The 13,161-nt window shown below is 34.0% G+C and overlaps 1 protein-coding gene across 2 annotated transcripts in view; it reads left to right on the top strand.

Moving 5' to 3' along the window:
- Positions 1-13,161, top strand: part of AP1AR (adaptor related protein complex 1 associated regulatory protein) — a 39,089-nt gene extending 25,928 nt beyond the window's left edge. Inside the window, exons 4-10 of one of the 2 annotated variants that reach the window (XM_034671369.1) lie at positions 895-920; positions 4,337-4,433; positions 5,605-5,703; positions 7,672-7,730; positions 8,400-8,473; positions 9,572-9,700; positions 11,283-13,161. In XM_034671369.1, the coding sequence (XP_034527260.1) occupies positions 895-920; positions 4,337-4,433; positions 5,605-5,703; positions 7,672-7,730; positions 8,400-8,473; positions 9,572-9,700; positions 11,283-11,548 (750 nt within the window). In that variant the 3' untranslated portion in view covers positions 11,549-13,161. The remainder of the gene's footprint in view (positions 1-894; positions 921-4,336; positions 4,434-5,604; positions 5,704-7,671; positions 7,731-8,399; positions 8,474-9,571; positions 9,701-11,282) is intronic. The other variant, XM_034671370.1, reaches the window with a different exon arrangement.

Below are 13,161 nucleotides of genomic sequence, written 5' to 3'. Positions count from 1 at the left end.
TAGTTATGTCCCATAAAGTTGCCATAAATGATGAATTAGTGAATACCAACTGGAACATTACTCTCAGGGGGAATAGAGAGATTCCTGTAAGCTTCTAGTCACAACATTTTCATCAACCAATCAGTAAATTACCTTGTTTTAGATGTCTGTTTGACAACTTATTTTAATAAATATTATTGATTCATTAACTTTGAATAGCACTATAAGTCATGCCCAAACTGAAGGCTGTTCAACACACACATTTTCTCCCTAAGTCTTGCTCCAGCCTCCTTGGGACTAGGAACATTAGACAGCACTTCAACACCACACATGGGAGTCATTTTAAACAGTGAAATCACCAACAAAAAAGCACAAACATGCAAAAAACATGGTACTCAATAGACTGTAAAGAGGACAGTATGAGAACTGAAACAAGAAGGCAGAGCATCACCATGTCCTACCTCCACTGGGAATATGCATTTTGGGCAACTCAAAGTTTTTGCTGTTATGTGGAAGTCTGTTCATGATCACAAAAGCACAGTGATTATTAGTTTTGATGTTACATGGGTGAATTTGCAAATATTGAGTCTATAAATAATGAGGGCATAGAAGATATGTTGTCTAGTACCATCCTGACCCCTGAAGTTCATTTGGTATAGAATATATATTTGTTAGAAAAAATTAAGAAATGTCCAATAACTAGTTGGTATATAATTAAGCTAGATAATAAACGTTGCTTTTGAGAAATAGTAAAATTTTAAAGCTTTTTGTTTAAGACACTTTTAATAATAAAATTTGTTTATTATGATAACAATAGATAAGCAGAAAATATTTTGATTACATAAAAATTTTATTGACTTGCCTTACATAGAATTCAACTAGTGAAATGTCTTTAACTGTTTAATTTTTATACAGGGGGAAAGCCCAGGAAGCAGTCATAGGTAAGGCTTTTTTTTTTTTTTTTTTTTTTTAAATAATGTCTCTGTGAACCATGAAAAGCTCTCTAAGAATCTAGGCTCTGTCATTTGCTTGTTTTGAGGCATTGAATTAGTTTACATTTCAGGACCTTAGTTTTCTCTCTATATAAGTTTGAGGCAAATAATAACACCTCAAAGTATTGTTTTGAACATTAAGGAATTTAAGGTACATAGGTACCTAGTGCTCTCCTGTTGAACCTAAGTCATATATTTTTTTTAGTTTTTTAAAAAAATATTTAATACCTATAAATACATTTCCTTGAATTTTTAAAATATTATCCCCCTTTTCCTTCCTCATGACATTTTAAAACTTGTTTTACTAACAGGTTAACTAGAACCTTGATACTCTAATTTATTTAAGGAGCCTTTTTAGATTCTCTTAAAATTATATGAGCTGCTTGAAAAAGAACCATCTGTCTTTAACTTGGAAGTTCTTAGTATCAAGAGAATATTTTCATATAGTTTCATATTTTTAATTTATATTCTTTACCTTTTTTAGTTTAGCAAACATTTATTAGGCAATTATGTGGCACTGTGCTAGGCCCTGGAATTAAAAAATCAAACATGTTTCTCTGCATTAGAAGAAAGAATATCCTAGGGGCGCCTGGGTAGCGCAGTCGTTGAGCGTCCGCCTTCGGCTCAGGGCCTGATCCCGGCGTTTCGGGATCGAATCCCACATCGGGCTCCTCAGCTGGGAGCCTGCTTCTTCCTCTCCCTCTCCCCTGCTGTGTTCCCTCTCTCGCTGGCTGTCTCTCTGTCACATAAATAAATAAAATCTAAAAAAAAAAGAAGAAGAAAGAATATCCTGGTCTGGAAGGTAGTTTGTGTAAATGACTAATTGTGACACAAGATGGAAAAACAGATTAAATAGCAGTTGTAAAATATGCATGGAAAACCTAAAGAAGAGACCATTTGCCCAAAATGAATGAGAAGAGGTGTGTCCAGGTAGACTTCTTTAAGGAGATGACACTTAGGTTGATCCTGGAAGTATTGGCTAGTGATAACTATCCAGGGGAGGAGAGCATTTCAGACAGAAGAAATTGCATGAACAAAGTGGGTTGACTGAAAAGAGGCACAGGAGGATTTTGTGGAGGGGTGGGTGGGTATGTTTGTATCTTGCTTTGTGTGGCAGTTACACAAGTGTATACAATTGTCAAAACTTATTGAACTGAATGCTTAAAATTTGCATTTTATTTTATTTAAGTTATACCTCAAAAAAAAAGGAAAAAAAAACCTTAAAAACAAAACAAAACCCTATGCAGAAGTTAGGGCTAGAGGAACAGAAGTAGGAGACATTACCTTATACTGGTGGTTAAAACCATGATAATTATCAAGATCACCTACCTGAGATTGGAAACAGAAGGACGTGGGGTGCTTGGAGCATGGAGAGAGAGCAGCGGTCTCAGGATTGAATAGGCAAATACTATAAGAGGATTTTGAAGACAACCAAGACTCCGTGAACAAAAAGAAGTAACAGAGCGTAGAAAGCCAACGCCAACAGCAGACAGATAGAATGGAGAGAGTGACCAGCACTGTTGCATCAAACTGAAGTCAAAAGATAAAGACTCAAAAGTGTCTATTCTGTTTGACAACATAGAAGCCACCTTTGTTAGAGTTGTTAGGGATGAAAGCAAAGGTAGACTGCCATGAGGTAATGAGAGAATGGAAGGTAAGGACAAAGAAGGTAAGATAAGCACAGCAGTTAAAAGCAAGGAGCTAGACTACTTGGATTCAGATCCTGGCTTTGTCACATATTATCTGACTTACTTGGACATAATATGTCTTCATCTCATTTCCTTCAAGTGTATTATCTCTATATTCAACTGATAGTGTTGGTGTGAGGATTAAAATTAGTTAATATGTGTAAAGCACATGGAAGGGAGCCTGACACAGTAAGTGCTAGATGTGCTATCAATATACATTCAGTTTCACGAATTTTAGAGGAAATAGGAAGGAGAGAGGGAGTAGCTAAAGATAAATATAGATCAAATGAAGGTTTTTCCTTTTTTCTCCTTTTTCTCTTTCTTCCTTCCTCCCTTCACACGGAAGAGAGGTGAAGACAGATAAAAAAGAGTAGGCTAAGATGAAAGAGAGGTGCTAATTGACAGAGCAGTGTCCCAGAGAATTCCCTGGAGTAGGGGAGCAAAGGTGGTATCAGCGGTGAATGAATCAGGAGTGTAAGTGTAGCGGATGACCTTGAACAAGTTAAGGAATGCCACCTCTTCAGAGGATGGCGGGAAGAATAGAGAAGATAGACTTAAATAAGAGGAGTGGAAAGAAGTCAAAGGAGTTGCTGGTTGGTACCCCATGTCTCAGAGTGGGGTGGAATTCACTTCTAAGAGAAAAGAGTTTGAATGAGGAACTTAAAGAGTACTTGAAGATTTGAAGTAGTTAGCTTAGGATGTGAGAAGGAGTTGACCGTGTCTAAGAAAAGAGTTATTGCTAATGTTAGATTTTCTCTAGCAGCTCTTAGGAGAAAGGGCTAACCATGGAATTGATCCAAGGTCAGAAAGTAAGCTGGGTGAATGAGGAATCATGATAGGAGTGCAAGAAGGTGAGTATGTTGGTAAGAAAGTACTTCAGATTTGCCATGGTGTCCACATTGGTTGTATGTGAAGTGTGGCAAGGTAATTAGGATAGATAGACAGGGAGAAAAGGGAAGGATCAAGGGCCTGGAGTGGCCAGAGTGATCAAGCAGGATAAATAGGAGGGTGGTGGGTATGTGAGTTAGGGGTTCCAGAGTGGTAAGAGGGCTATCACACCATAGCGTACTGAAGTTTATACTTTATGGTGAACATTTTAGGATATGGTCAGATGGCTGAAGCAGAGACAGAGTGAAGGTAAATGGAGTCCACATTTCTTAAAAATGGTTGTAGTGCTAAAAAATACTCTGATAATATATCATCCTATTCAACATACATACCAAATTATAGCAAGTGTTAGAATGTGTGCCTTTTTACTCTTTTTTTAAAATAATTTTTATTTTGTTATATTAGTCACCATACAGTACATCCCCAGTTTTTGATGCAATGTTCCATGATTCACTATTTGCGTATAACACCCAGTGCACCATGCAATATGTGCCCTCCTTAAGTCCCATCACCGGCCTATCCCAGTCCCCCACCCCCCTCCCCTCTGAAGCCCTCAGTTTGTTTCCCAGAGTCCACAGTCTCTCATGGTTCATTCCCCCTTCTGTGTACCCCCCCTTCTTTTGCCTTTTTACTCTTAACCATTGAAATTATAGCATCAAATTGCTTTAACACTTTTTTGACAGTACAATTTTAGTATTTCTCTGGTTGATGAGTGTTTTATTTGGACTCGTACTCATCAAAAATGTTTTTTCTTTTCTTTCTTTTTTTCTCCCTCATTTTTCTCTGTAGGGCTGTTACTGAGGAAGAAATCATCAACCTAAGAGAGAGGCATTATGATTCTATTGCTGAAAAACAGAAAGATCTTGATATGAAAATTCAAAAAGAGGTAAATAGTCTTTTTATGTTGCTTAAGTATATGTTACCATAAGACCTCTGTTTATACTATGGAGAAAGTTGTCATTAACTACTATGGTGCATATGAACAGTCACTGAATCTATATTTAGATATTATACAGATGAAGATTATTTAAAAGTAAAAAAAAATTCTAGTTTATTATAGTTTGTTTTATTTCAGTTTATCAGAAATCTTATGCTATCAAAAATGAAGATAATGCATTCTTCTAAAAACTAATTTCTTAATTCACAAGTAGAAACTCTGGCAAGATATATGTATTTTTGTGTTTAAAACCAACTTTTAAAAAGTCTGTTTCACAATAAATATCTTTTAAGTCTTTTTGTCTGTCTTGGACTTGTTTATTCTTAGTAAGTGAACCATAAAATGTAATCATAAATGTTATATTTATTTTAATGTGCTTATTGGAATGGCCTGTAATTATAGTTTTGCTATTCACTAAATGGAATTAGTCGTATTCTATTATAGATTTAAGAATAGTTTTTAAGTACCAATTAGTGATTTCAACAGCATTAATTTAAGCTATGCAATAGATGCTAATATTAGGCCAAAGAAAAAAATCGTTGAAATTTTATTTTTAAGTTTGATTTGACATGCAGTAGATTATCGCTAAAGCAGTTTGTATGCTATTATGAATGGCAGGAACTTAAATTTGAAAGTAATTTTTGAATAGCTTGATAGTAATAAAATTCAGGACACATGTGCATCAATGAGACACAAACTTTGTGAAAGCTTACTTCACTTTGATAGATGGTGAAGTGATGGCCTTAGTTTAAAGATCTTGGACTTACGAAAGCCAAAACCATTAAACTAGTCAGGGTGATAGGCATTGGAACAATTGTTGAGAATGAAGATCACTGCATATTCTAAAGGAAGAATCCGTTTTGTGTTTCTGCAAATTAAATGCTACTACTTATAATTCAACTTCTAAACAGTTCTATAATATGCTTGATATCATTTGAATTATTTTATAAAAGGAGAAATTGAAATGAGAAACCACAAAAATTTCAATTCTGTTATGCTTTGTAGAGATCATTTATTTTTTTAACAATTTATTTTTAATTTTACAAACAAACATTTTATATTTAGAGCAGTTAGACAGGTTCTGATTTTTGTTAATCCTTATTGTTTTGTTCATGTACAGTTAGCCTTACAAGAAGAGAAGTTAAGACTAGAAGAAGAAGCTTTATACGCTGCACAGCGTGAAGCAGCCAGGGCAGCAAAGCAGCGAAAGCTCTTGGAGGTGAGGGGAAAAGACCCCAACATATATTAGGGCTGCTTTTCTCCTGATTTTCTCTGACAAATCTTAGTTGAGACTCTTTCCCACGCTAGAATCAGGGGCTTCTTGTTTAACAACAAATGTATTTATGTATATATTCTTAGGAATTTTAAAGGCAAATTAGCTTGTATTTAACAACTAGAAATAATATCAAAGTATATGCTTGATATTGAATGTTGTTTAGCTTTAAATTAGCAGAAACTAATTCTTATTTATCCCAAAGATGAAATGTAGTTTTCCAAAATCCGGTTTTCTTTTGGAAAAATAAATATACTCTTAGGTGGAAATATTGCAAAACTAGTCTAAATATAATTTCTGCAGCATTTTTTAGTTTATTTTTGTATTTTTTTAAAACAATTCCTTGAACTGCTGGAATTTCATATACTTCTTTGAATCTGGTAAGCTGGGCAATTTGCCTCATTTTCAGATATTGTATATTTCTCGTCTTTATTCTTGTGTCTTTGGGAGATTTGGAGTTTGAATCTTGAGAAATCTTTGGCATATTATCAGAGAAGGCAACAGATTATATCTTGCCATGCTATATGCTAATATGGCAATACTATAATGCCAGACCACTATTAATAACAGGCATTTATGGTATTACTGTTTTAATTAGTTTACATGTTTTACTTTGTTTAATCCTTGCAACAATCCTAGGAGATAGGTAACATTTTCAATCCTCATTTTATAGATGAGGAAGCCAAGGGACAGAGATGTTAAATGACTTGCTTAAGAAAATCCTGCAGTTAATAAATGGTAGAGCCAGCAGGGCTTAGCCAGTTATCCTACTTAGTATCTTCCTCCATATTTTGCCTATGTGAACTCTTTACTGTAATATTAGCTGAAGTAGTACAAAGGCATGTCACATAATAATTACTATAACTTAGAGAAACTGAAAAATCGTGTCATATTGCAATGAGTTTATATGTGACCTGTGCCCTTTTTCTCTTTCTCCCCCTGTTCCTCTGTCATTTTGATTAATCTGTTTCAGCAGACTAATTAGATTATATGGGAGAGTGGGGGGGTTGTTTTTGTTTTTTAGTAAGTCCTAACTCATGGAAAAGTTTAAAAAGTAATTCACCTTCTGCTGAGAAATAAAAATATTTTTTTTGCTATAATTTATATAACTTTTTACTATAATAAATTCTCTACTGCTCACCTTTTAAAGACAAAGGCATTCCATATGCAGCATCTGTTTGGGTTCTCTGAGTTTTTCCAGAGTTGTCTGAGTTTTTTCTTCACTGACTAAGTACTGATACAGGATCACATAGCAGTCTGTAAACATACAGTGGCACACAAAGATACACAGATATATGCAAGTTCATTTGATTTTCACAATAGCCCTAGTGTTTGTGAGGGCAGTATTATAGCCATCTGTAATTTACAGATGAAAAAAACAAAGTAAAGGGTATGCCATGGACACACAGCTAATAACTGTCAGAGCCTTAACTAACTGACAGGTCTTCTAAATCCTTTGTTTTTATTATTTCTGAGTCAGCTCAGCCATGTCTTCTAGATCTTTTGTTCTGTTGCTACTTATTTCAGCCAGAATAGGACTTCATCTACTGTTTCAACTATTTTTTCTTACCCTTGATCCTTCCAGTTATTAGAAGTTCTTAGGTGTTATAAGAATGTTCAATACACCAATATATATATATATATATATATATATATATATCTGTTTTAAAATTTATTTTTTAATAACACTGTGAATATTCTGACCCCTCAAGAATTATATGCTGAAAGATTGAGAGAAATTCCAACCATAAATAAGAGGATATAGAAATGAACAGTGATACGTTTAAGGGAAAAGACTTCAATAGAATAACTTTTTAAAGTTTTTTTTTTTAGGAACTAGAAAAAGGTCTAGTTTGATTTTTTAAAGTATGATTTTACAACAGAGTGATATTGTGTTGCATTATGTTTCCAAAGCAAGAAAGGCAGAGAGCTGTGCAGCGACACCATCCTTCAAACAGTGGAGAATATCAGAGGTAAATAGTGAAACATACTACTTCCCTTTGTGGTAGAAAATGTAATTTCCAAAGAGAGCCCGTTCAGCTCTGGGTGTTTGTATACATATTATGTTTGTGTGTTCCCTAAAAATCGTAAACACTATCTTGTAAGAATACTGAGAATATTTGCTTTCTTTACATTGGAAAGTGATCATTATTTATTTGAACTGATTATGTTGTATTTTTAAGAGTGATCATATCTTCCATATAGAAAATGATGAAAACGAAAAAGAAAGAAAATGATGCAGTAACACACTGAATGCTTTTGGATAAATTGCTTATGTCTTGCCTTGCTTGTGTTTTCCTTAGCACATCTCTCTCATAATAAAGTTTATGTGTGACCATTTTTTAGAAGACACATTCCAGGGTCATATTTTCCACTCATTCAAAGAACCTTATTCATGATTCATTATGATAAATTATGAAGATGGGCTTATTACTAAGCTTCGACTTTATTAACCAAAATCTTATCATTTTCAGCTTATTGCTAGCATTAAGAAAATTAAGAACTATTTTCATTAGGTTACTCTAATTGTATAGTAATTATAAATTTGTGTGGGATAGACCTTCAAACTAAAACCATAAATTAACTTAAGCATGCATTATATTGCATATATTATGAATATATTTCTTTTACTTTAATTACAGTTCAGGACCAGAAGACGACTTTGAATCCTGTTTGAGAAATATTAAGTCACAGTACGAAGTTTTTCGAAGTAGTAGTAAGTGTTTTAAAATATATGCAACATTTTTTACTTTATGCCACAGTAAATATAATTGGAGATCCTGGCTCTGTTTCTATAGAACTTTCTGCCCTTTAAATTTGTATTTTCCATATAGGTCAGTTAACTAGTCCTTAATTATGCAATTTTTTTTTTAAGATTTTATTTATTTATTTGACAGAGAGAGAGACAGCCAGCGAGAGAGGGAACACAGCAGGGGGAGTGGGAGAGGAAGAAGCAGGCTTCCAGCAGAGGAGCCTGATGTGGGGCTCAATCCCAGAACACCAGGATCACGCCCTGAGCCGAAGGCAGACGCTTAACGACTGAGCCACCCAGGCGCCCCTTAATTATGCAATTTTATCTTTCTTTTTTATTTTTTTTTTAATTTTTTTTAAGTAGGCTCCACACCCAGCGTGGTGCACAATGTGGCGCCTAAATTCATGACTCGAGATCAAGACCTGAGCTGAGATCAAGAGTTGAACGCCCAACCGACTGAGCCAAACAATTACTCCTTATCTTTCGTTTTTAAAAAAGAGTTGGAACGAAGAAAAATCTCAGACTATTACTATAGATCTGGATGCAGAATCGAGCGCGCATTTTTCTGTTTCTGCTGTGGTGCTACCTCTCCCCCTCCCAGATAAAGGGAAGGTGGGAAGAAGTAGTACAAAAGTGTACTTACTTTACTTATTACAAATTGATTTATAAGATTAAAGTGTTTTTCTCTAAGTTTCAAAAGTCAGAACTCCTGTGCTTCCAATAATGGCCACTGAAAACAGACTTTCATTTTTATTTTTTCATTTATTTTTTGTCCCTCTTTGTAATCAACTATTACCAAGAGTTCCTTGTATTGGAAAAGTTTATAATTCATTTAAATTTGCATGTTTATCATGCTGCATGGCAAAAAAAGAAAAGAAAAGAAAAAAGAGGAAAAAGGCGCTATATTGTTCCTAACAAAAACTTACCAATGTGATGATTTCAGTAATTGCTTCTTATGATGTTAAAAGGATATAATAGTATTTGGAGAAAGATATTATTACAAAATAAATGGTTGTGGTAGAAGAGTACAAATGACCACATTATATTCGGTGTGTATTCTAGGACTCTCGTCAGATGCCACAGTTTTGACACCAAATACAGAAAGCAGTTGTGATCTAATGACCAAAACTAAATCAACAAGTGGAAATGATGACAGCACATCCCTGGATCTAGAGTGGGAAGATGAAGAAGGTATTCTGTATTCACAATTTTACCTAAAAATTTTAATCCATGTTAATCTATAGAAATCTACTTGGTATTTTACTTTAAATTGAAAGGAGTGCAAGGCCTTAAAGAATCAGTGTAAAAATTTCTTGGTCTCTTACTGTATTTGTGATTATCATTTGTTGATAAATGGTTTAGAAAGTTGCTTAATTCTTTGTGTTTCTTGAGCTCTAAAAAATAAATGTTAATTTCTCACTTTAAGGTTTCTGTAATGGGGCGCCTGGGTGGCACAGCGGTTAAGCGTCTGCCTTCGGCTCAGGGCGTGATCCCGGCCTTATGGGATCGAGGCCCACATGGCTCCTCCGCTATGAGCCTGCTTCTTCCTCTCCCACTCCCCCTGCTTCTGTTCCCTCTCTCGCTGGCGGTCTCTATCTCTGTCAAAAAAAAAAAAAAAATCTTTAAAAAAAAAAAAAAAAAAAATAAGGTTTCTGTAATCCCACCCATTTTATATTACTCAGTAAGAATTACTGCCCCCCTTGTGATCAACCTTAAGCCAAAATTTTATTATCTTTTGGTTCATTATAAATTAGCCATTTGTTAGGGGCTTTTCTGTGTAGTACAAAAGCTTTCCCATGTACGTAGGCTTGACTTTTAGCAGTATGTCTTTCTAGCTGCAGTACTTTAGGTAGATTTCTTACTCTCTTTAAGCTGCAGTTTATTCATCATAAAAAGGGAATAGTAAACCTACTTTAAAGGATGATTATTCACCATTGTATACTCAGCACCTAAAAATGCCTGGCACATAATAAGCAGTTAGTAAATATTTGAACAAATAAGCATATGAATGTTGTGAGGATGAAATGAAACATATAAAACACCCAGTACAGGTATGGCACATAGCAAGAACTCACAATTGTAGCTAAAATGTGTATATATACTTTTTAACGCTATTTCACTGAATAAGTCTCAAGTTTTCATTTTCACTTTAAGAACTAGGCAATCCATGAATCATAATGGTAAAACAATTACAGAATGTAGGACTTTAAGAAAAATAGTAAGCATTAAATATTTCATGGAATTTTGAGATGGAATGGACCTTAGTCTTCTAGTTGAGCCATTTCTTTTATCAATAAAGAAACAAAGATACAGGGGACTTGAATAACTTTACCAAAGATTGCATAAACTTACTTAAGTCTTCTCAGCCAAACAGTTTTCACAATCCTGTACTTACGTTATTTCATATCTGGATCCCAATCAGTAGACTTCAAAAAAATTTATTTTTATCGTAGCATCTTGTTCAGTTTGATCTAAAGACTTTCAGATCTTTTACTTCCTGATTCTGTCATCCGCACTATCCGTATGCTAATCAGATTTGTAGATAACTTGACTTTTCTAGGGTATTATTCAAGTCATTAACATAATGATTAAGGTAGAAGACAGAGCCCACCTGACCTTCCCTTAACAAGGCCTCGGTAGGACTGACTCTCTAAGTCAATTTACAAATCAAGTGTGATTGTTAAACAAAAACTACATTATTAAACTGTAAAGTCTTTTAATATAGCCTTTAAAATTTTCACTGAGATTTCTAATAACTCTTTCCAAATAATAGGAATGAATCGCATGCTTCCAATGAGAGAACGTTCCAAAACAGAGGAAGACATTCTCCGAGCAGCACTTAAGTATAGCAGCAAGAAGACTGGAAGTAATCCTACATCAGCCTCTGATGATTCCAACGGTCTAGAGTGGGAAAATGATTTTGTTAGTGCTGAAATGGATGATAATGGCAATTCCGAGTATTCTGGATTTGTAAATCCTGTATTAGAACTGTCTGATTCTGGCATAAAGCAATCTGATGCAGATCAACAGAAACGATAGGGTAAAACTGTATGACTCTGTTTATCAGTTGTGACCAAATGTTAAAAACCAGCTAGAATGTATAAATGGTTGTGCTGAGCCTTTTTCTAAGAGGGAGATAAGAAACCATGTTGTAAATGCTTATTAGAAAGGAATGGAACTGATAGGCTATATCCGAGTTGCTTCAGAATTAAGTGCAATTTCATCATCTGCCTTCTGCTTTTCAAAAACAATGTAATGGTTCTGTCATGTTATCAGTTAAATTTATTTTAACTCTTCTTTATAGCATTCCTGTTTACTATTTAGATTTTCACTTTTAAAAGTAGTTTTATTAGTTTTACTTTGAATGCTTTCTTAAGCCTATTTCAGTAGTTAACTGTGAAAATATTAAGGCGTTTTGTGTTAATTCTCAGCAGATGTGAAGGGAGCATGAAGAGGGACTGCCAGATCAGATTTATAATACTCTTCCCTTTTCCACCTTTTCCAGCATTATTTATTCATATGACTTACTTAAATTTTATTATCTAATAGTAAGCACAATTGAGTAGATGACCCTAAAGAAATGCTGAAATACCAGTTTTTTTCCTACACTTATTGCATATCCTAGTATAATAATGTTGATTCAGTCTGAACAAAGGATATGATATGTTAGAATAGGGTTTCGGAGTTCAGACACTTGAAGCTGGTAATCTAAAGTAGTATTTAAGAAAATGTATGTATTTAGGTTTTTCACTTCCTTTTAACATGCTGCCATTATAAATGAATATTGACTTTAAGTTAACTGATGTATTAAATTTCTAGGTGTCATTTTTTAAAATTCTGTATTTCCAATGAAAGGAAAACCTAAAAAGGCAATACGGGTATTTCAAAATAAAATCCTTTCTGGTGTGAAAGGATTCATTGATTTTATTAAGGTTTTCTTTGCCTTGTAATACAAGGTGCTTTAATGGGATGGAACTACGCATATCAGCATAAATAACTGCATTTGTGATATACAATGAACTCTTCTTTTCCCTAAAGTTTATGTCTCACGTTGAAAGGCCAAGGCTATAGAGCACTCCCTAATTGCTTGTCTTGATTTTGCTGAGGATTGAATATGATTTTAGTAAGCAAACTGTTTTCTGATCTTTCCTTGGTGTTTTTTTTTTCTTTTTTTCTTGCAGCAATGACAGTGCATGTTCTCAAAAATATAGGAAGGTCCAGATATAAATAGTAACTTAAAGTTCTTGCTGTACTTAAAAAAAAAAAAAAATCATGTGGCCCTTTCAATATTTGAACTGCTAGGCAATGACATCTATAGTTTCATCTTTTTTTATCCCATAGAAATAAACATGACACTTTAAATATGTAAATATATTAGGTAATGCTATTATTTATGACTGTCTTAACATAATTTAAGTTGTAGCTTTGTCACTGGAAATATTTTAAAGGTAATCTATATTCACATTGCCTGTGTTATGCTTTTTAAAGTTTGTATACATCAGATGTATATTTTTGGTTTGGCATAAGCTACTATTGTAATTTTTCTTGGCATTTTGTTCATAAAAAAATTTTTGAAGGAATGGTAACTTCTCAAGGATTGTGAATAAACACATTTTTACATTTAAAAATAATAAATTATTTGATCATTACTA

The sequence above is a fragment of the Ailuropoda melanoleuca genome, chromosome 11, assembly GCF_002007445.2.
Source record: "Ailuropoda melanoleuca isolate Jingjing chromosome 11, ASM200744v2, whole genome shotgun sequence".
Taxonomy (NCBI): domain Eukaryota; kingdom Metazoa; phylum Chordata; class Mammalia; order Carnivora; family Ursidae; genus Ailuropoda; species Ailuropoda melanoleuca.
This window is presented reverse-complemented; position numbering and strand designations above follow the sequence as displayed.